We start from the raw sequence: 24,516 nt of genomic DNA, 5'->3' as shown, positions 1-24,516 counted from the left end.
AAAAAAAAAAAAAAAAAAAAGCTTTACTTCCTCACATTTTTATGTAATTGTTTTGTTCAACCCACGTAAAGCTGAAGTTGTTTCATTTAAAACTAATTGTGGTAATGTACAGAACCAAATTGGAACAAAGTTGTCTCTGTCCAAAAATGTATGGACCTTACTGTATATATGTTAATTAAATTCAAACAAAGCTGAAAAAAAGGCTATTTAAAAAGCAGTGGTATGGCCCAATTGTCACCAAACTACTATTTTTTTTCCATAAATCATATGAGTTCCAATTTACAATTGTCTTTGACGTTCACTTGCTCCAGGTTGCCTAATTAATTGAATGAAAACAATGGCAAGGGTGGGAGGAAACCAGTCACATGGCTTTGAGAGGACATGTGACAGTGTGAAGGATACACTGCAAGCTCCACACAGTACTGTGCAGTTTTTATAAATTCATTAGTAGTTAGAATAAAAAGTACAATACAGTGAAGGGTGGAATAATTGAAGTATTATGTGAAGAGGGAAAGTATTGCAGTCCATTATGTGCATGCCCATTGGTGGCCTGTCTATACGGAAAAAGGTAACTCAGCTATGTGCTCATATTTTACTATTTATCAAAGGGCTCACTTTATAACTATTCTTTGCTTATGATTTAAGGTAGGTCAGGGTTTGGGATGGGAAAGGTTCCGGGTAAGTAAGAACAGAGAAAAAGTGGTATTGGAAATAGGAAGAAAAAGGGGGAAAAAGTAAAGGGGTGTTCACTCTAACCCTTCTGGGTGTTCACTCCTTCACAGCACCCTGTTTTGTGGAAGGAGCAACCCTGGAAACTACAACAAGGTGAAGGTTAGGGTCCTTCCTTGTGAATGACTATAGTCCAGTGTTGGTTGCTAATCTGCTAATTATGTTATGTACAGCGCTGCGTAATATGTTGGCACTATATAAATCTTTGTTTATTATTAATAATAATAATAATAATAATAATATTAATAATATTGTTCTGCATTTGTCAAGAAGGATGTGAATACGGTTTTAAAGGTGCCCTCTATGCTGTTGTCTAGTCTTTGGGGACATAACAATGGAGATTTCAGTTCAATAAATGTGGAGTAATGCTAAGTTCTGGTTTCAGATTTCTTGTCTATGAATAGTAGTCTTCCTACTCCAAAGACCAAAAATTTTAAGTTATATTTTTAGATATAGTATATCTGTTTTGTCATTGGAAGCTACAGGTTCTTTATAACTGGAGATTTTCTCGAAAACCTATATGACCAGGAAATCTATATTTTGTATATTGTCTTTCCAGGATTATCTGAAGTCTCATTCGGCAGAAGATTTCCGTATGTTTTGCTTGCGAACTAAATATAAATCAGGTAACAATGTTGAAAATTCAGCATTTTCTTAAAAAATAAAATAAAATAGGTCTTTTAAATAGTAGGTCTTAAGGCACATATGGTAAAGTGTATGTAATCCTTTATTCTATTTTAGTATGTGTTTGGCATTTCTTACTCTATACAGTTTATTGTAACATAAATGCAATATCATAAAAAAAAAATATATAGTATAGGTTTGAAATCCATTTCACCTTTTTTTCATCTATCCCCCAAAGTGTTGCAAGTACAGAAAACACGAGAAACCATATATATGAAAAAAAAACATGGTAAACTACTTGTAATACTTGTAACTACCATGTATACTGGAATGACAATTCTTGAAGGGATCTTTGTTGGCTCCTACCAATTGAACCCTGCAAACACAGCACATTCTGTTGCAGGCTGGCATTGCTGTCAATTCTGCACAGTTAGCAACAGCATTATGTGGATAGCAATGCTAAACAAGAAAAGATTACTTACGCTTTGGCTTTCATACTTTCAAAGACGCTTGTCTAAAGCAGACATTTTATAGTTACCTTTTGCTTATTGCTTCTTCTGGGTCAGGTAATTGAATAGCAGAAGATAGCAACCATTTTCTTGAAGTCAGCAGTTGCAGCCCTGATATTACCCTAATGGTAATTGTACAAAAAGATTCCTTTAACAACCAGTTGATGTGTACAGTGATCTCTAATGTTATATTGCCATAGTAATAAAAGTTTGTGTTGTTCTGTCTTAATATGATCTTTAGCTGTAGACTTCTCCCAAGATTCGGTAAATGAAGCAAGAAGCACCCTTAAGATGATTTCTTCATTTATTGATGATGCCAAGGCATATATAAATGGTCAACTAACTTGTCTGCCAGTTCAGGAGGATTTACTCTGGAACAGGTAATTCTGTAACTACATTTTTATTAATAAGAAAATTGTACCAAAATATAGGATCAAACTTATATATATATATATATATATATTACTGTATGTTTTGTTTAAAGTGTTCAATATTAATTTTAAACTGTTCCATTAGACATCCTGAGCTCAAACATGCCTTTTGCTTATTTATACATTTTCATATACATATGTTGGTCCTTAATGAAACCGTCATGAAGATGTGTGTGTGCGTAACTGTTGTATGTATTAAGTACAACACCTCAAACCCTCTTTTCAGAGATAAATAGGGACTAATCTGCCATGCACTTCTTAATAAGGCAAACACTTTTGTAGGTCGTCTGTCACATGTCTCTTGGTCTGTGGACATTATAGATTTGATCCAATAAATATGCAGGCTTAGTGACAGACAACACACAGAAGTATCAAAGCTTTGCCTTACAGAACCGCACATGATTCCACCATGATAGCAGGCATGATGTGGTGCTGGTTGTACCAAAATTTAGTCCACATTACTTTCAGTGAATGAGCAGTAAGAAAGGCAGCTGGAAATATTGCATGGACTTTTGTACAAGTATATTGGTTTTAAAAAACAGTGAATAATGCAGGTAAGCCAAAAGATGGCTATTACACTAATACATTGATTGTGTGGGTTTTAGCTCCAAAGAAAAATGTGTGTGTTACAGTTCATGTTAATGAAAACTGACTAAAATTTCTGACTTAAGACAAATATAATTTAAACATATAAAAGAATTTTATTTGAAGTGTTTTGTTTTAATTTGTCACCGTCTATGGTCAAATAGCCATGCCTACAGTGCTTTTAGAATATATATGATTTAAAAGCTTAACTTTCAATGAGCTTAGAAAATTATTTGCCTCTGTCTGCCCACAATATAATATTCCGCTCATGTTGCTATAGTAATTACTGTTTTCAGGGATCCAGCTAATCTAAGAAAACTATTAGAATTTATCCAAGACTGGTGTTTAGTCCTTTGTCTTTGTGCACATCAAGCGACTAAATATTTTATTGCCCGTTGTCTGTAAAGACTGCTGCCCATTTTTGGAAAGGTGTTTGTGGAATGTATTGTTTAACCATAAAATGCTTTATTTCACATGACGGTTTTATTACTGTGTTACGCTAAACAATGCTTTCATTACAGTGAATGTTTTTCTTTCATTGTCTAAAGCCTGAATGAAACAAAAGTGAATGTCAAGGCAGCACTTGCAGATGACTTTGACACCCTGCGAGCTGTTGATGCTGTTATGGACCTCATTCACCATGGTAACCGACAGCTTAAGACTGTTTCCAAGGTAACCCATCAGCATATAATCTAAAGATGGCAGCTGTCCATGGCAGCAGGCTTAAGGTTAGCCTCTGAGATGATTTTAGCTCTCAAACCGTTACCCTGTCTGATAAACTACAAATTTGGATATCATTTTGTGAGGTTTTATTGGATATAGCTATAAATTTTTTATTGTGACTACTTTTAAAAGAGACTCAAAACTAGCTAAAGTTTGAATATTTACACAAAACTTTACACAATTTACAGAAAAAATTATTTGAATCCGCACTATTGGCTTTAAGATGCGTGATGATGCCAGATTGGCCCTATGATGGTTATTCACCAAGCATGCAGGTATCTGTGTGACAAATAGATGAACCCCTGAGCTGTACACACATTCTGGGTCAGAGATTCACAGAGTAGTAAACATGGAGGATCACAAAACCCGGGTCAGCAGTAGGAGTCTGCTGTAATACCAAAACATGTTTTTTTTTTATATTTCACATAAAAACTTAGACACCAGGCCCTTTTCAGATACATACCTGACCTGATAAAATACCAGTCTTTGTTTTCTAGAGAATACAATAAGGCTGCCTTTGTTTAAATTTTGTTGATTGCTTTTGACTATTCTTCCATATGATAATAGGCTATAACAGTATATTTTATTCTGTTACTTGCAGGGATCTCATCATGCCCGTAGTCCACTTGTTTATGCTGCTATGGTGACTTATATAGAACAGTTTGTGGAGCAGTTGGGGATTTCTGTGCAGCAAAAGCAGGTAATGTCCATCATAGAGATGACCAGACATCAAAGTCTGCACACATAGATTTCATTGCCTCTAAGCTACAATATAGTCCCATTATCTCAATTTTATTACTTTGTTCATATTACTTTTACTGTTTCATTAGCAGAATTCATATACATAATGTCTATTATTTTACATTGGATAGAGAAGAATATGGTTAAAATTAAAAAATGTTCTGTTAAGATATCGAAAAAGTTCAAGATGTTAAATTTTCTTTCCCAACCATTTTATAATGGGCCAGGATTTCTGGCAGGCGGACTAATGGATCAGGATGGCCGGGCTGTGGCCCCAGGGAGATAAACTTTTATGGAACCCATGATCACCCCAGTCTGCATTTGAAGTAATAACTATCCCTCTTTCACCACCCTGTTAGCCATTTTAAACTAGACCCTGTCTATATAGAATCAATCCAAATAAAAATTATTTTTACCTGAAAATACGGGAAAATGCCTTGACTGGAGAATAAACCTTGGGCACAAAAGAAAATTAATTGTGGATCACTTGCTCTTAAGGTGGAACAGCAGTTCCACTATGAAAATTTGCAGGCAGGTTTTTTATTTCAGCGACAAACTATATAGCCTTTCTGCAATAAAACAAACCTGTTAGATTTACTAGCTTACCTGTTTGATTTTTTTTCTTATAAAAGCCTGCAATCCTGGCATAAATGGAATGCACTCCCACACACATATATAATTCTAGCCTGGCCAATTGCAATCAAGGTTCTGTCTCTGGTCACAATTTTTTATTGGTAGAGTTTAGTCCCGCTTTAAATTAGCTTTTGTGCATTATTGTTGGTTTCCAGTAGATGTCACTGTGTCCTCATGTAAAGTGTGTAACAAACTACTTTCCAATGGTGAGTTTGGTTCAGTTTTGAGGAGAAAAACAACATGCGCACATTTCAGTATCGGTAATTCTTTTTGTTTTGTTTTTTATCTAACCTGAGTTCCCTTTCTCCAAAACTAAAAAAGTTTTGGCTAGAGTTGTTTTTAAGACATTCTTGTTGCCTTTGTGCTGCTAGTTAACCTGTTATTCACAATGCCATTATGGGGTTTCCTGTATGTTGAAGTTTGCTGGTTTGTTTAGCCTGCAGTAGACAATATAAGTTCTGCCCTTCTATACAATGTGGTGGAAGAGACGGTAGACTTCAGAAACAAGGTACGCAACTTTGCCCTGTCAACCGAAGAGATGGGACAAGATTTGGGCCTTACAAAAGAAGACATTATCCAGAAGGAGAGAAGGAAACAGATTCTGAAAGAACGGGAGCCACTCATGCGTGCCTGTGATGCTATGCGCCACAATCTAGCTGGATTTGGCATCAATATAAAGGTTAGTCCTTATAGTGTAAAATATACAGATAAGTTGGCTTTTCTTTCCAGCAATCATTGAGGGGAAGATTAATTTCTGTGTATAGGCTCTTGCCTCTAGGTGCTTATACACCAGCCAAGTTCAGCCCCACCAAGTGTCAGCACCTGCATATAGTGAAGCAAAGGATCAGTTTCAGTTGATTCCTTTCTTGTATTGTTCAGTTCCTGGAGAGCACTGTTTCTAGTACACCCATCCAGGTAGTGGGCGGGGCATCTGCTATATAACACACCTTGGCAGCTGCAGTAAGCGGTTCTCTTGTGGCTTTCTACACCTTCTGCTGATATCCATTCCTTCACATCCTCTACCTGATAGACTATTAGACGGTTAACATGTCTGACACCAGATACAGATGCAGGTCCTGGTAAACCTTTTCAGGTTGCTTCACACTTCTTGTTTACAGAGAAATTAGCTAATTAAATACAAATATATTTTATTTCATAACTCTTCTTGGCAGGTAAAATAGCTCTCCTATATGTATCTGTATTTATTACTGGTTGTCCAAAGGTTCAGCTTTAAACAAGGAAAGGGAAGGGAAATCAACTTACTTTAACTAAGATATTATTGCTTGACTGTTTTTTTTTTTTTTTCCTTTAAGGACCGAGGAACTACTTCCACATGGGAGCTGCAAGATAAATAAACAAACTAGCAAGGTTTAGAATTCTATTTGGAAATGTATTTAAATATATTTGTATTTTCTTACAAAATGACTGGCTTGTTAATTGTTAGAGAATAACAATCCATCTACCTACATATTTGGTGACATAGATATCCTCACCTCCATACATGTTGAAAGCAGTGGTATGAAAATGATTAAAGACCCACTTCTGGTGTGTGAAATACCTGCCCTGTCACCACATGCTGACTCTTACATTCTGTAAAGTTTAAAGATATTTTGTATAATTCTGGCCAAAGAAAATATAAAACATTGCCTGTTATGGCTTCCATTCAGCTAACAGTACAACTTCACATTTGTTCAATTTTTTTTTAACGTGTTGGTATCATTTGTGCTCTACTGTCCAAAACCTGTTTTAAAAACACATTTAGATTCATTAATTTTCACAATCAGATCAGACACCAATATACTACTGGAGTTCGTGAACATATTAGGTTTTCCACATACAAGTGCAAATGGAAGCAATTTTAAATCTCCCTTCTTATACAAAAGACGACTGACTGCTAATTTATCATTATTTAGATATACAGGTGGTAAAGTGTTAGTGGCAAAGAAGGGGGTGTCACGGCTGAACATGCCTCATTTTTGGTGCAGGTTGGGCTTCTGAAATCATTGTGTAGACAGCTTCTTTGAACCTGCTGTAGAGCAATAAACTGTGTTTAGCAGCTTTTTCCATGATGTTTAATGACAGGTGTAAACCTAGGTCACAGGGTTTAAGGTCCAGTACTAATTTACTAATTGGATTTAGAAAGGAGTCCTACACATACCAAAACTTTTTTTTTTTGTAGAATAACTGAACTATTATGACTATGTCCATCCCAAATGTTTATTGGTAGTGAAAACCTGTATAGACGTTCCTATTTATTATCAAATAACACACAACATTCTAAAGATTATAAAGCTGTCTTATATTAATAAACCATTATTTAACACAGTGGTTCTCAAACTTTAGGGTCAGGGAGAACAGCAGATTCTATATAAAAGTGTACTAATACTTTTACACAATTTCATAGAAATTAAGAACTGCGGGCAATGTAGCAGGAGCGTACAAATATTATGTACCATCAGGATGCACGCACACAGAGAATGTCGTTCAGATATTCGCTGTAGACCTTTACAACAGACAATTTTTCCATCTGAGTTTAGCTGCAATAAAACTGAAGTGGTTTGATAAATCTGCATCTGAATTCATCATGGATCAGGAATACATATTTAAGCCCTTTGTGAATACGCCCAGGGTAATTCACATGACTGACACTTGTTTAGTCCTGGTGTATGATCACAAAGAACCAACAGGAAGCTCTCTTTAATTTTGTACAGTGATCAAGTTTTATGAAATGAGCTGCTATGTTAAAGAAAAATAAAAATGAAGCAGTTCATTGAAACCATTAAGGGTTCAAATTTCAGTTGACTGCCACAGACAACTTTTGATCAGGTTTAGGTAAATCTGTTCTATTATTCCTAGATGCATTGGGCTTAACCCCCCTTAAGTAAGTAAGTAAGTATGCTGTTCACCCAGGGTAGGAAGTATATTAAGTCACACAGTTATTGTGATTGTGTGCACAATATTCAATCAATTACTTCTGAACCCAGCCATCATTTCTTATGTAATACACACCCAAATGCTTTATCAGATTTTACTAAAATCACAAAGGGTTTACTTGCTCCTCGCATATCTCAAATGCTGCTACAACCCAGGCAGAATTCACTTAAGTCTTTTGAAAAAGAACAGTCATTGTATACAGCATCAGTAGTATCAGGTCTCAAAAAGTTTGTTAAAAGCTGTTCCAACTTCTGAGATCATGTCGCCTGTAGTCATGGAACGCCCATATTTCTGGAATGCTTGATGGTTGCATTGTCGTGTCAGAGAACAGGCTCCAAACGCTGCCACCATGAAAGGATTATGGCTACGGGAAGAAAGCCCATAAGATCAAGTTATATAGTAAAATATAACTAAAAATAAACTTTACGATTAAAAAGGGAAATTTAAATCATTTTGTATTGGATTCAACACAAAATAGCTGTATTGAGTCCAATACAAAGAAATATTCATATAATTATATATACTGCTGTACAGTTATATTACATTATTTTACTTTTTTAATCAGATTGTGTTTTCTTTTAACATTTATTATTAAATTTATTAACTATTAGGCATGTGTCGGTGAATTATGCCTAAGAATTAAAGGTCTACAATGTAAATTTCCATGCAAAAAATTTTACTGCTTCTTGCATGGAAATATGTCCAGAATCAGACTGCTAGGGAGGTTAATATAGAATGCCAAAGATCTTTTTAAATGTATTCTTATCTACTAGAACTTCCACATGTTTCCATAAATACATTTCTGGCATGCACATTCCCCCTCACTATGAAGTTAATTTACTTTCTTTTTTGAAATGAAAGAATTATCATTGTTCCAGTGATATGACCTGTAGCATTTCCCAAGAGCCTTCAGGCTATGCATGGCACACGAGTGGGCATTTTGAGGAAGCTGGGTGCATGCAAATTCCAACTCATGGTAGCTCTGCCTGTTTGGATCTAAAGCAAGAGCGCCAAGCTAGCCAGTCATACAATACACAGAGAGTTGGCTAGGATAAACATTAAATGCAACTCCTATTACACTCTGCAGGCAGCATTTCCTGATAGACATTAGGCACAAACTAGGCAAACATATGAAACAAAACTGGCTTGGAATGTGCTACATTGTTAGGATGTTTTTTTATGTACATGGAGATTAGCTATTTATTTTCCTGTATCACTTAAAAGCTCAATATATTGCATTATTCTTGTAGACACCGATTGCCATAAAGTAATGAAACTGACAGATTTTCTGCCCGACAAATGAAAAGGGAATGTTCTCTCCAATCAACATGGGGCACATGGTCAGCAGATGAATGTTTTACAAATGTAAATGTATACAAGTATACATAATACAAATGTGCTGGTGAGAGTTCATTAACAGATCTTGGAAATTAGGCAAGAAAATCTATACAAAACCACACAAGCAGCCATTTACAATGTCAGAAATATGCAGCATTTTCTTGTTAGAGGTTTACTTACAATATGACCCTGCCAAATGTTTGGTGTTCTGTATGAATTCAAATGCTCTACATGTATATTATCTTATTTGTAATCAGAAACTTGTAAGCGCTTTTACAATTGAATAGTATCTTTTAAAATATTTTACTCTGAACTATGAGAAAAATACAATTTGATGATTTGCAATTTTCATATTCTGTTTAAATGTAACTTTTTGTAAGGGGAAAATGTGTAATAAATGCAGATTTAAGTTCTAGGAAACAGAAACAGGCCTACACTTTGCTGACATCTTAGCAAGGTATGTAACAAATATGGAGTGTTATTTACTCCCAACAAGAAAAAAAATCACTTTAACATTTGTGATGTTATGATTTTCCTAATACCAAGAGATCATCTCCATGCCATTGCATATATTGTGTTCTGAAAACTAGCTCACTGCCAACAAGAAATGAGTTGCCTGTGCAGCCCTAGTATTGGACTTATGATATTACGACGTACCCATTGATCTTTTCTGGTCCAGCAAGACTTGCCCAGTGCAGCAAGACGCCAAGAGAACCGGCCAGAAGATCTCCCTGTCCTCCACATCGGCGGTTACTACCTTCATGAGTGCAAACCAACACTATAATAAAGAAATTTAGTTTGGTCATTGGATAGAAGAAATCTGGCTTTTTTTACATTAGAATAAATATTCTGCAAGATACACAATACCTTTATTATCCAGAAAAATATTTTGTGTATTTTTAATCAACAGGAAGGTTCTTTTTGCAATTTAGATGTCCAACTTTTGGGCGAGTCATGTTTTGTACTTCAAGCAAGAAAAGATAGACTACAAAGATGTGGTCAGATTAGAAAGGAATTTAATGCAACCTATCATTTTTCCCTATACGTACACAAATGCATGTCTTTTAATCTTGAATTAAAAGACAGCACAGGTCGTGGTTCTTAATGACAGGGGCTGATCATTTCCAAAGATAGGGTTGGAGACCAAAAAAGACAATTTATTTCTGCATAGCTGAGCATGTGTATATACAAACCTTTATCTCCATCTGAAATGACATCCCACTCGCCTTTCTGCACTATAGTTATATTTCCCATGGCCTGACTAAGCCTCAGTACACTTCCATGCTGGTCACTGGCATCTACAGGTTCAGTAAGCTGTGAGATAAAGGGGGGAAAAAAGTCAAGTCAAGCCCCAAAACAAGAAACGCTTCTAGCCAATTAAGATAAAATTTTATCATTTAAAATGAAACTTTTGGTTGTGCACAAAATTGGTTGTGAATTGTTCAGGGGGGTTCTCTTCATTCTTCTTTCAGTCACCGTTTGGCAAGTTCCTGACCTGGAACGTGTACATCAGATGTTGTGATATGCAATATTCACTTCCTTGTTCTGGCTAAGTGAACGATTTGACAGTTCAAAGAAAAGTACACTTAAATCCAGCCAGCAATGCTTCCCTTATAAACATACACAAATCAAGGGGACCAAGCACTTACACAGTCTGCTATACTTGTGTAACCACATAGCAGTTAGCTTTGTTCTGGACCTGGGATCAAATAAAGGACTTGTAATTGTGCTCAAAATTATCAGCGATACATAAGCTCAGTATACAGCTAGTTGACAATGCCATTTTTATTCTACCCAAGCTAGCAAAAGTAACTGCACAGTTATGTTTACCATAGCTTCATACAGTCGGGTGAATTCCATGAAATTCGGAGTGAGCACAGCTCTCTGGTAACCTTGTATAATGGACGGCTGCTGGGCAATAAGCCAAAGTCCATCCTAAAGAAAGAACATACTTAGTACTGCACCACACAGAAAAGAATCTAGCCCGGTATTAAAGCAGGATACTCACGGCATCTATCACTAAAGGGATGCCTTTCAACTTTGCTTTTTCAATTATACCCTACAAGGAAGAAAAATAAAGAAAAGTTACACTAACAATAAATAACACAGAACATACAAAAACATTGCTCACCGATTATTGTTTACAACTTCAGTCATTCTGCATATGGGACTGGACTTTCAGTATTTTCATATACACATTGGGTTTTAAGGCCAACAATTAAAGGCAAATATACTTAAAAATCCCTTTGATTGGTCAATACAAAAAATCTTCAGTGATACAATAATATCTACTAAAGAATCAGGCTGTAGTAAAACCTTACCCAGGAAAGACACATTGGGCTTTGCTAATAATGTGCACACCATAAAACTATTGTGGAATTAAACTCTAAATTGTAATTCAAAATGAAACAATCAATAAATACATTTTTTTTCACTTTTGTTTGCTGATCTGTAACAATAAAGTTGTGTTTATTGGCTATTCATATCAGTACATACAAGTGAAGTCTGGTGTAATCTTTCCTATCTATCCAAAGCACATTTCAGGATTTACTCTATAAACTATTTTATGATAAACTTTGTATGTTTTAGGTGTGGAAAGCAAATTGTTCATGTCCCACAGGTTAGCAGTATGAAACAATACCTTTGCTGTTTCTAGTATAGAGTCTTGTCTTCCAAGCCCTGGTCCTATTACAAGTGTATGTAATCTTGGAAGCCATTTTTCAACTTCCTGTAAAGCATTTGGGTGATCCCTGTGCGAAAAAGAAACATAAATATGAAAACTAAAAGGAGCATATAGTATTTGTTAACATTATATGTAATATACACACAAATGTTAAAATAAAACATTCTGTAGACTAGTTTCTAGTAGTTGAAGAAGTTAACTACCTGATAATATGCACAGGTTTGGAGCCTTTTGATGCTATTTCCATCATTTAAATTTTGTACAACATATTTGCAATATACAACATAGCTGTTTTACATATTCAGAGGAACCCCAATAACAGTGCAAGGTCTGCCCTTTCTCTATTTAGAAATCATTCCCCAGTCAATTCGCTCTAGATTCGTTCATAACACTGCATCACAAAAAATAAATATTGTCTGCTACTTGGTCTAATCCATGTATATGTCACTAAATACTAAATCAAGTGCGCTGAATTCAAATCTGAAGTTTGATTCTGCCTAGGACATCAGGATCTTAAGTTAATTATGTGTATAGACGTGATTAGCTACATTCTCTCGTTCAGCAGTTACTATGTAATCTCTATACATAACTAACTTTTGCCTCATAGTTTCATGACATTACAAAAACATAGTTTTATGTTGCAACAACATATACAATTACACATAATTCACCGGAGTCCTTTTTCAACACACATGTACACTTCAGAAGTGTTTCAGGCACTTGCTTTTGCGCTTGTGGCTCTCCGCTGTTTCCCAATGCAAAAACCAGCAGTAGTGGCTCATCATGTTGGGGTTGCACCGGCCTTGATATCTTGTTTCCATAACAGATTTACCCTGGTGGAACCTTTCCCCCTGTTCATCACTCACATTACCCAAATTTTGTGGGAAGAAGTCCAGATGAAAATGTAAGAAATGAATTTTAAGTGACATTCGGCAGCCAAGTTGATGGTATGCTGTTCGCATGTTGTTCACGAGTTCAGCATGGTTTTAAGCTCGCTGGTTGCCCAGAAAGTTTTGTACAACTAGCACAAATGAATCCCAAGCAGCAAGTTCAAGTGTAGCAGCAAGTTCAAGTCTCTGAATGTGGCATCACGCATCATATTGCTGATTTGGGGACCAACAAAAATGCCTGCTTTCAGTTTAGCATCTGTTATAACTTTAGATTTAGATGTTATAACTGAAATCCCATACCATCACGATCTATTGCAACAACAAAATGTTTCATTAATCCAAGTTTAATATGAAGTGGCAGAAGGTAATCTTTCTGTGGATCAATGAGTGATTTATGCTTCACGTTATACTGGCCAAGGTCAGGTGGCCATTCTTTTACTTTGTAATGGTTCCTGTCATCCCGACTGTTTCACAGGCACAGAAAAGCACATATATTTTGTATATCCCAATTGCAGGCAAAGAAGAAGGGCCACCACCTTCAGGACACCACAAACGTTCCACTTGTGTTCTGAAAAGTTATTCAATTTCAAAATGACCTCCATGGATTCTTATGTCTCTTTCATTCCCTCGGCATTAGCAAGAGGAACAGAAGGTTTTGTTACCTTTATGCAGCAATACAGCTTTCAAACTTGCTTTGCTCGAGTCTATGAACAATCTTCACTGCTCTGTATGTATTCGCAACCTAACTCCATTATCAGAACACTTTCGTCAGTACAGAAGCAAATGTCGCTGTCCAGCTTGTAATAACCTGCAAACTTTGTGTGACGATCACGAAAGTGTGAAGTTGTCATTCCTTTTTGTAGCAAATTCCACTCCTTTAATCTGGAGGCTAACAGTTCAGACTTCTCTTTTGACAAAGACAGCTCCCTTACTAGATCACCTAAATTGGATTGGCTAATAAAATGTGGCTTACCCTCTTCAAATTGGGGTTCATACCATTTATTACCATTGACATCATCCTCCTGTTCCTCATCCGACATGTCACCGTCAGTAACAACAGATGTAGGAGGGACTGGCACTGGATTCTCTGCATCATGTGGCACTGGCTTCAGAGCAGATTCACAATCAGGATAGACGATTTTTTACTTAAGTCTTCTTCGAAAACCCAGTAATTTTACTCATACAGAAGTAGAAGACCAAGTGATGGTCTTATGGTCTTTTGCGCCCCCCCCCCAAACCATAGGCACAGCAAAAGGCATTTTATTCCTTTTCCCATTCAACCATTGTGTTAGGGCTACGTAACACACCTGACAGCAGATATGAGGTGCCCAGCTTTTATCCTGATCTCCAATTTCACATCCAAAGTAATGCTTTGCAAATCTCACCCTCTTGGTTAGGTTCTTGCGTTGATCACACGGGGTATAATTGCCACAAATGTAGCAAAAATTGTCCAGTTTAATAACACACCAGCGTCTACTCATCTTTAGCTCAAAACAGACTCCCTATGGCCTAGCTGTTTTATCCAATAAGATTGTTTCAAACTAGAGACAAGTGCATCTCGCCTTATATACCCATTTCTGACGTCAGCTCACTGACTTGCCTACACATGCCCAACTGCTGTTGGAACCAGGAGACGTGCCACCAGGAGACATGATTCAGCTGAGGTGGCAGCAGGCATAGTGGTAGCTGCAACTGTTATAATGTTCCCATGTAAAAATACATTACCCAAATACTGACCATTTGAACAGATATAGCATGCCTAGAACTTAAAATATGTATGTGATAGGCTAATTCTAAGTTCAGATTTGCAATCAGCACACTCAATATCATATAAATCACGTGTTATTCCCAGTAGCAAAATCGTTGTTGTGCAGTGTAATTTGCTGTGCACTTTTGAGATTGGCCACTAGATGGCAGAACGAGCCATTGTTTTAATAGGAACTGCAATGACAAGTGAAGAGAGATTTGACTATGTCGAAGAATTTCAGGGGGAATATTTTTTATAAATAGAGCCTTTAGATCTGCTTTAAAGACTTTGGTTTATTTCTTTCACACATTGTCCTATTTTTAAAATAATGAATCCTGTTGTGACACAAGGCACTATTTAATCTGCTCTAGGAAGCATGTGGAGGGATGTATTTGTAAAGGACTTGCAGACAAGTGCAAGGAGGAAAAGGGCAGATACACTGGACATTGTACACATGCCCTGCATACTTTTTTAGTAGAGCACACATCACTTTCAACTGGTTTCAACACCTAAAGCAGTTTACTTTTACTGCATGACTATCAAATGGGATAAGCTAAAGAAAAAAATCCAATGAGTCAGAGTTCTGTCAGACATAAAAGGTTTCAGCTGAACTTTCTGAATGACCTAACTAACACTCATCATACAACCCGACTAGTAAAGAATGATGGAGACATCACAAAAAGAGACAGGAGTATTTAAAATGGGGTAATCTAACACATGGAGTTATGAGAAAAAGAAAAGTAACGTCCTTCTTAAATTCTATAATTTTTCATATATTAGCCATAAAAACAATAATTCAGGCTTTTGCAGGATCTAAAATTATTTAAATTTAATCTCAGCAAAAATGAAGCCAAAACGGACCAGCAATGTGTGAATAACCAAGTACACCCAATGATTCAATAGCTTGTAGAAAACTTGAAGTAATCTTTTTTTTTTCTTTTTTCAGTCACTCACATTATTGTGAACATGTTTTGACCCACACCTTACAACATTACCTCAACTCATTCAGCACTGCTCTGGGGTTGAGGTCTGGACTTTGACTGGGCCATTGCAATACCATTTCTTTTTTAGCCTTTCTAATGTTGATTTGTTGGTGTACATGGAATGATTTTATTGTTGATGACCCAATTTCATGCAAGCTTTAGCTGTGGCAAAGATTATTTTATTATTAATAATATAATTAAACAGGATTTATATAGCCCCAACATATTACGCAGCGCTGTACATTAAATTGGCGTAGAAAATGACAGACAGTGACACAGGAGGAGGACCCTGCCATGAGAAGTTTACAATCTATAAGGTGGGGGAAGTCTCACATAATAAGATGGGAGATATGTAGTGGTGGGAAGTAGTGAAGGTTTTAAGAGACAGAAGAAGACGGGTAGGAAAGTCTGAAAAAAATGTGTTTTGAGTGCTCTTTCAAATGAGCAGAAGGCAGGAGCAAGCCAAATAGGACGAGGAAGACCATTCCAGAGAGTCGGGGCAACTCTAAAAAAAAAAAAAAGTCTTGGAGCCGTGCGAGTGATGATGTTATGAGTGAGAAAGTCATTAGTAGGTCATTGGAGGAGCGAAGGGAGCGGCTAGAGGATTTTTCTACCATGTCAGAAATGTAAGTGGGACAAGAACTGTGAAGGGATTTGAAGGCAAAGCACAGGAGCTTGAATCTGATTCTCTGGTGAAATGGAAGCCAATAGAGAGAACTACAAAGAGATGCAGCAGAAGAGGAGTGATGGGAAGGATGGATGAGTCTGGCTGTAGCATTCATGATAGATTGTAGAGTCGGGTTAGTGGAATACCAGAGAGAAGGATGTTACAGTAGTCCAGGCGAGAGATAAGAGCGTTAGTGGAAAAAAAGAGTTTGGTGGTCTCTGGGGACAGGTAGGGGCGGATTTTGGAGATGTTGCGCAAGTGAAAGTGATAGGACCTGGAAATGTTCTGAATATGGGGGGTAAATGAGAGGGCCGAGTCAAAGGTGATGCCAAGACAGCGTGCCTGAGGGGAGGGCCGAATAACAGTGTTGTTAACTATTAGCAGTATGTCAGGGGGGATTTGGAATTTGAGGGGGGATGTTGAGTTCAGTTTTATCCAGGTCGAGTTTCAGGAATCGGTCAGACATACATGATGAGATGGCTGACAGGCAGCATGAGACCTTATCCAGGACTGAGGGAGACAGGTCAGGGTGGACAGATAGATTTGAGTGTCATCAGCATACAGATGGTACTGTAAGCCAAAGGAGGATATGAGACTACCGAGAGAGGAGGTGTACAGAGAAAAGAGAACCGGTCCAAGGACTGACCCTTGGGGAACACCAACAGGGAGGAGAGTGGGTGAGGAGGAATAACCATTGAAAGAAACTTGAAAGGAGCGGTCAGACAGATAGGAAGCAAACCAAGAGAGAGCAGTGTCACAGATACCAATGGAGTGCATGATTTGTATTAGAGGGGGGTGATCAACAGTGCCAAAAGCAGAGGAAAGATGAAGGAGAAGGAGCAGGGAAAAGTTACCTTGAGACTTAGCTCTGAGGAGGTCATTGGCCACTTTAGTAAGGGCTGTTTTGGTGGAATGGGCAGTTTAGAAGCCAGACTGGAGAGGGTCAAGGAGAGAGTTGGTGCTCAGGTAATTGGCGAGTCTTTTGAAGACAAGGTGCTCAAGGAGTTTGAAAACATATTGGAGAAGGGAGATGGGACGGTTGCTAGAAAGTAAGGAGGGGTCTAGTGAGGGTTTTTTTCAGGATAGGGAGAATTATGGCATGTTTTAAAGCAGAGGAGTAGATACCAGTAAAGAGAGGGAAAGATTGAATAGTTGGGTTAGGTCAGGGGCCAGGGTGGAGGAATGGGCACGGAGTGGATCAGAGGAAATTGGGTCAAGCGGACATGTAGTAGATGGAGATCATGAGAGAACAGAACAGACTTTGTCCACAGTATCAGGGCTGAGGGAGGCCAGTGATGATTTACAGGTGGAAGGGGTGGTTATGGTTGGAGTGGCAAGGTGAGCACAGACATTATGCCTGATTTTGTCAGTTTTTTCTCTAAAGTAGGTGGCAATGTCTTAGGCAGAGAAGGTAAATGTGGGAGGAGCTGGTGTGGGATTCTCATTGTTGAGAATAGGCTGGGTGGGTTGTAAGCTTGCAGCACAGATGCCCTCACGTTTGAATACTTCGATATAGGAAAGGGTTTACGATCGACCTAATAACTGCAAGGTCCCCAGGTCCTGTGGCTGCAAAACAAGCCCAATCATCCCCTTAACCACAAGCCATACTTGTTCAGCCTTTTTCTGATTGTACGGTCATGGACCTTTACCATTTAACATGTGAAATTCTAAGATGTTGTATATCTCTAAGTATTGCAAGGTCTGACCTTGGAGTGATTGTGCTGGGACGTCCACTTCTGGGATGATCAACGGTCTTGAATGTTCTTCCTTCGTCTTTTTCACTTTAGAATGATGGATTTCAAATTGTTTGGAAATGGCCTTTTAACCCTTCCCAGATTGATCGGAAGCAATTGTTTCTCTAAAATAATCATTGGTAAGGTCTTTCCACGTTGTGTTAACAGACACATGAATGCTCCAGACCATTTAATACAGTGCATTTGGTTAGCAGCTCCTGGCTGCTACTTACCCTCCTAATTCCTATGGAAGTGGTAAGGGTGTACTTTTAATTGTTTAATTTTTCACACACTGCTTCTGCAACTTGACTTTGTTAAATAAAGGCACAGTGTAATATGTAATTTGTTGCATTTGCAAGGTTGCGTTTATCTAATTTTAAGTCCAGATGATTTTTATCATGTCCTGGTAAGTGTAATACAAGTGAAATACGGCGTACTTTTTTTTCCTATGAATTAAAGTGATTTTCCCACCAACCCTCCTTTATTCTTATCCTTGGTGATCCTGCCAGCAGCACAATTCCTGACAACAGATGAAGATGCTTAGTAACTGTAATGTATCTATAAAACAGTGTTGTCACCTTAGGACAGATGTGTTTTAGGACTACTAAACATCTCTTCATCTTCTCATTTCCACACATTACTCCATGGTCCAAAGGAAGTTATCAATTCACTGGATTTCTGTCCAAATCAATGGCCATTATCTCACACACACCAACAAAAATAAAGGTTAATAACCCCACTGAAAGTGGGTCAGAATTACCACTTTGAGAGCCGAAATTGCTGCAAAGTACGGAGCTCCAGTATATCTGTAAAAATAAAGTAATATTACTACTGGTTATTTCACCATTACTTTGCTGGTAGTAAAATAAAAAGCAAACAGAATTGTACTCACTCTTGACAGCCTCCAACAATGCCAATTTTGCCATCGTGGCCCTTGTGCTTCTTAGAAGTGAGTGGAGGGATAACATTCCTCACCAGCTGGAAAATGTTTTCCATATCCTTTGATGGGCTTGTGGGGCGCAGGGAGAAGGCTCTCTCCAGGACTAAAGAAAAAAGTTGAAACAATTTTTTCTGGTCATAGATCGAGTCATATGCTATGTATGTTACTGCATATACTGGGTACGACAGATCACTACATCAAATCTCTGTACACACTATGCTCTGCCCTTACAACATATTAAACTTCCTGTAGACAACTCTGGCACTGCCACATCTTGGGAAAAAAACAATTATTAGCTAGAAACATCTAACTTAGCTGACCCAATATTAGGGGGGGGATGTGGACAAATATATTACACCCAATTCATTTACACATTCATGGTTCTAGTGTGCAAATCGATTGATTGCATACACAAACTTCTCCTGAAAAAGGCTAGCTCAATTACTCAGCACTGAACACAGTATACATGTTACCTTTATGGGTACAGGGTACAGTTTCTAATCAATGGTCAGCAAATGGTCTTTCACAAACCAGCCAAACGGGTATCAGGAGGAAAAGAATAAAATGGACAAACAGAGCTATAAAAACAAAATATCTACTTACTATTCTTTTCTGAAGGATCAAGAAACACAAATACCCCTTCCCCAATACATTTACACAAATGTACAAAAAACAAGCAGAGAATGTGGTAATGTGACTGCTGAGCAATGAAATAAAAGCAGAACCAGTTCAACTATGAAATGTCAGAACTTCAGTAGGCAGTTGAAGTGGGGTGTAAACTTGTCTGAGGCCGCAAGTACAATCTAGGACTAGGATCTAGGCGGCTTTGTGGGGATTCATTTAAAACTAAAATTTTAAGCAGAACTAGCACCACAATTTCTTGCTTTTTTATAAAAGGGAGGGTTTTTCTTTCCTAAAATACGTATTATTCACAAAACCTACTTTCTGAAATTTAGTCCAAAGCACATTATACGGACTGTTTGCACAATTTATTAAATTGTCTATAAGTTATTATACCAAAGTTAACACGACACACAAGCTTTTATAAAAGCAGCTTGGACATCTTATACCTATAGGCGAAGAATAAGATGCAGTAGTATTAAAGTGCATTGAATCCCCATATGTTCTGATATCTCCTCTATGGGGGCTGATCACACGGCCAGGCGTAGTTATCTGAGAAGTGGAAGAGGAGATGCCATTTAGCATTTTTCCCAACATTTGCAACATCTGAATCTCACGGTTGTGCTCGGCTTCTCTTCTTTTCTCTTCAATTTGCAGACTCTGTTCCTCGTATTTGTAGAACTTTTCTTCAGAATCTACACTTTGCTGCAGGAAGCGTTCCATCATTTTGTCCAATGTCAGGCCGGAGTGATGTTTTTTGGGCTTTTTAAGCTGCTGTACCTGAGGTGGATTAGTACTGCCATGAATAGGCTTATAACCTAGGATGGCAAAAGGGAAGGGAAAATATTTTTACTACAATAATTGCTTGATTTTTTAAAAGAAAACCAACTTAATAGTTCAGGGTACATTAGTGAAAATTATCACATGGAAATATTTCCTCTAGACATTACTTTGAAACTCTCCTTCGGCAACCTTTTAAAGACAACCACTGTAGAAATGACTCCTTGAACCCAAAAGTGAAGCCAAGTAATGCAGTTTAACTTCATTAAGTCTCAATGCATAAAATGAAGAAAGAAAAATTAAAAAAAATAGAGGTAATGTACGGTCCCAAAAACTGGAGAGGGAATGCCACTGGAAAACATCAAATGAGAAAACTGGAAAAGGGACATAGTGTGCAAAATTCTATGCCAATGCCTGTTCGTAATAACAAAGACCTTAGTCCTGTTGGGCATTTAGTCTCTTCTGAAGCTACCTGCTAAATACTGAATTCCAGGCATAGGTAATGTGATGTATATATAGTGTTCTCCCTACAGCTTGTAATCTAGCAAGGTACATAAATAGTTCCTAGGATTATGGGTGATAACATCCTCCTCACTTGAAGATTTGTGGGGTTTTCCATTTTATCCGCTGCACTCATTTTACAGTCAACAGCCCAATTATTGGTACATTTTAAGCCAAGGCCAAAATGAAATTTAGAAAACATAAGCTAAACATCATATTCCTGTGGCAACTATAAAACTTTAAAACAGTGAGCTTAGTTTTTTGGCTCTTGACAAATTAACCTTTGCTGAAACATGTGAGATGCAACAACGTGTTCCAAAGCACTTTTTAAGCAGGGTTGGGGGGGGGGGGGTTATTATTAAACAGGATTTATAATAAATAGGGATGCACGTGAAAATATGAAATTATTTTCTAACTCGGTTCTTACACAGAAACGTAAGTGTAACTTGCCATGCTTAGTCAGAGACAAGGGATCAGCAGGATCCGTTAACACTTCATCTTCTACTTATCCCTCCTCATCCTATTCAGGATTATCAAAGTTTGGATCCAGCTGCTTATTAGTTACTAGAGCAATAGGAATTGCAGGGTTACAAATGCCAAAGACATTTAGAACGAAATCCAAAAAATATCCAAACCGTGGTTTAATCAGCAAGTAATAGCTAACCACAAATACTCTTCTAATAGGTGGAAGAGATTTTAGCAATATCACAGTGTAATGTTTAGTAGCTTGTGTTTACACATGGTATACCCAGTATGTGCATTGTCACCTACTGCTTCATCCCAGGACTTTCCTCACTTCTGCCACTGTATAGGAGGACTGCTCACCCTACAGGACATGGACCAGCCACGGCCAGACTTCCTACGGCATGTGACATTACTTCCAGGCCTCGTGTACCAGCACACACTAAGATGTGTTATCCGGGAGCCTGCACTCAGAGAAATACTAAATGATTAACTGAGGGACATCTATCCATCTATTTTACTGCAACGCTGCCCAAAGGAGAAGCAGAGCCGAGGGGAAAAGTCTACAGAGAGCCGCCATCTAACACCCAAATGTTAGGACCCAGGCCAACAGATGGTTGGTGTGGCTTTAAAACTAGAAAAGAACTACTTTGTTTTGGGAGGAAGAAGTCACCTGTCCAGTGGTTGTCTTAATATCATCAGATCCGTATTGCTTTTTAGAAAATGTAATATTGATCATTGTTCAATGAATCTTCTGAACAAAAATATTATTTTTATTAGAGGTCATTTATAAATTACAATGAACCTCAGAGAAGTTGAAGAATCATAAGAATGACATGAGAATAAATAGTGATGTTCCAATGACAATGATCAGGCTGTGTGTTGTGGACACATGGTGCTCCTATGATTGGGAGGCGATATGTTTTATCACAGCAGTGTGAATGGACCCTATTCATGTGAATGGTCACCGTATCTGTGTGACCCCAATCATGGTGAGATGTCAGTCACACTGACCTTCCCCGGGGTGCAGAGGGATGGCGAAGCTGCCCCCATCCTCCACTTTGATGGGGTGCTCGGAGCCTTCCCCGGAGTCCTCAGTGAAGTTGTCCTGGGATGATTCGGGCCCCCCTTCCCCGACCGGCTCATCCTCATCCTCGATCTCCTCCTCTTCCTCGTCCCGGGGGTCCCCGGGCAGCTCCTCCATGCAGGGGGGTTCGGGATGGAGAATGACGGCCCCACAAGGATGCTCCATGCCGCTGCTGGCCGGGGCCGGCCGTGTGCTCAGTATGCGGTCCATCTCATCGTAGTAGCGGCAGATCTTCCGAGCGTGTCCGTTCTTCCTGAAGCCCTCCCGGGCCTGGTAGTACTGGCGCTTGAGGCCCTTGATGCGGATGCGGCATTGCTCGGGGGTGCGCTCGAAGCCCAGCTCGTTCAGCCGGCCGGCCACGTCCCGGTACACATGGCTGTTCCGAAAATTGCCGTCCAGGGCCGATTGCACGTCCGCCTCTCCCCAGATGTCCAGCAAAGCTCGGGTCTCCATGTCCGACCACAGGAAGCCCCGGGTGTTGGAGATCAGCCGCCGCGTACACATTGTGCCCCCAGAGAAGTGTGGCCTCCCCCTCACTCACTGCCTGACTCCCCGGAGAGCCCCGCGGCCTGACACTGCGCCCGGCACACACATAGCACCTCGTACAGCCTGCCAGCCATCACACGGCGCGCCATTTCCTCGACTCATGCATGGCTGCACTGGCAGGAACCCGCGGGGAGCCGAGCGCAGCACCAGCGTCACACGGCTCCTCTTCCATGCTGTCAGTCTGTCCTTTGTCAATAAAGCTTCGGCCGATCAAAACATAGAAAAATTATGGTAAACAAAAACAATATCACGCGGTTGTTGTGACGTCAAAGCACCGGGTGACACATGGTGGTGACACCGTATCCGGCAGTGCTGTCAGTGAGCAATGACCCGGCTCAATGGGCTGCCAGTGTCACCGTTACAACTATCATATACAGCAATTATAGAATACTTGCTGCTGTAGTCCTACAGTTACCACTCACTGACATCACATGTACAGCAATCTGAACTACCAGCACTCACCCTACCCTACAGCCCAAGCACCAGTGTAGGAGTTGTATTGTAGATCTATGAAGATCCTCACAGGAGCAGTACAACACCCGCATGGGTGGCTTCCCTTATGTACAATCTCCCTAATAATATCCCCGCACACCCCCGGCTCTTCTATATCATATGCATTGCCAAAAATGCTGCTTGGATCCACAATGCCGGGCATCACATTTCTGTTCTGGGCACACATTGCTGGCATGTTTGTGGCTGGAGGGCATATCCCATGGTGAACCACCCTTCATAATGAATTCAGCTTGTTATAGGCCTGTGTGTGATGACCCACTGACATTACAGACTGATAAACACTAAGTACAGCACCGATTGATGATTGTATACCAATATCTTTACATCAGACCTATATATATTTTTTTCATCACTTGTTTTACAGTTAAACTAATGTACAACATGATTGCTATTCAGTGATCACCATGGGACAGGGCATGATTGGCACACCTTGCAGTACAGTGTAATAAGGACATCTCCACTGTACATGTCACCGGTTATACAGACACACACATTTACTGCTACATCACATAACCAAATGTAAATTGACAAATCTGAAAGCTAGCAATGAAAATGGAGTAATATAGAAATACTATCAAGGTAATGAATGTAATTTACCAAAGTTAGATAAACACGCAGCACTGGTTAAACCTTATTATTGGGCTGCCAGGTTACACATTTCTATTTCAGTTTATATTACTAAAAAACAGTTTAAATCACTGTAATCCATTTATAAGACCAATCTCTAACACCACCAATACACATGCCATCTTTATGCCATCTATAATGTGAAAACATTGTTAAGGCAGTTTATAGAAGGAATAGAAACTAGGTAGATTTTACTGATAATAAAAAACAAGATTCTACATTATACATCATAAAGTAGAATCAAGTTACTATTACAAGTACCTGTAAAATAATAATACAACTAATCTCTCCTGCAATCATTTCTTCTCTCGGTTATTTACCATAGGCTCCTCACAGAGGGCTGAAATTAATAAATGGGTCATACATAGCAGGCCCAAGGTGAGTAACTTTATGTATGACAAACAGCAAGTAATGACACCTGATCCCTATAGTGTTTGAAATACCACAAAGGATGGATGCAGAGAATTCATTTACACATTGTTACAAAGT

General features: G+C 38.7%; 2 protein-coding genes across 3 annotated transcripts in view; one reads left to right on the top strand and one right to left on the bottom strand.

Annotated features, from left to right (window-relative positions):
- Nucleotides 1-6,650, top strand: part of CARS2 (cysteinyl-tRNA synthetase 2, mitochondrial) — a 35,435-nt gene extending 28,785 nt beyond the window's left edge. For both annotated transcript variants that reach the window (XM_072412001.1, XM_072412004.1), the window contains exons 10-15: nucleotides 1,289-1,355; nucleotides 2,104-2,242; nucleotides 3,427-3,550; nucleotides 4,203-4,301; nucleotides 5,412-5,654; nucleotides 6,289-6,650. In XM_072412001.1, the coding sequence (XP_072268102.1) occupies nucleotides 1,289-1,355; nucleotides 2,104-2,242; nucleotides 3,427-3,550; nucleotides 4,203-4,301; nucleotides 5,412-5,654; nucleotides 6,289-6,330 (714 nt within the window). In that variant the 3' untranslated portion in view covers nucleotides 6,331-6,650. The remainder of the gene's footprint in view (nucleotides 1-1,288; nucleotides 1,356-2,103; nucleotides 2,243-3,426; nucleotides 3,551-4,202; nucleotides 4,302-5,411; nucleotides 5,655-6,288) is intronic.
- A 528-nt stretch (nucleotides 6,651-7,178) lies between these two features.
- NAXD (NAD(P)HX dehydratase) lies at nucleotides 7,179-23,347 on the bottom strand. The gene is made up of 13 exons (XM_072412017.1): nucleotides 22,269-23,347; nucleotides 19,961-20,329; nucleotides 18,843-18,993; nucleotides 18,691-18,756; nucleotides 18,240-18,254; nucleotides 17,683-17,708; nucleotides 16,739-16,763; nucleotides 11,889-11,997; nucleotides 11,256-11,306; nucleotides 11,078-11,182; nucleotides 10,441-10,561; nucleotides 9,905-10,025; nucleotides 7,179-8,273 (listed from the first exon to the last, which is right to left on the bottom strand). The coding sequence occupies exons 1-13, from the start codon at nucleotides 22,843-22,845 to the stop codon at nucleotides 8,123-8,125; spliced, it is 1,887 nt and encodes a 628-aa protein (XP_072268118.1). The 5' UTR covers nucleotides 22,846-23,347; the 3' UTR covers nucleotides 7,179-8,122.
- Nucleotides 23,348-24,516: the final 1,169 nt, after the last annotated feature.

Source organism: Pyxicephalus adspersus, chromosome 1, assembly GCF_032062135.1.
Source record: "Pyxicephalus adspersus chromosome 1, UCB_Pads_2.0, whole genome shotgun sequence".
Taxonomy (NCBI): domain Eukaryota; kingdom Metazoa; phylum Chordata; class Amphibia; order Anura; family Pyxicephalidae; genus Pyxicephalus; species Pyxicephalus adspersus.
The sequence above is the reverse complement of the archived record's forward strand: the minus strand, read 5'-3'. Positions and strand labels throughout refer to the sequence as shown.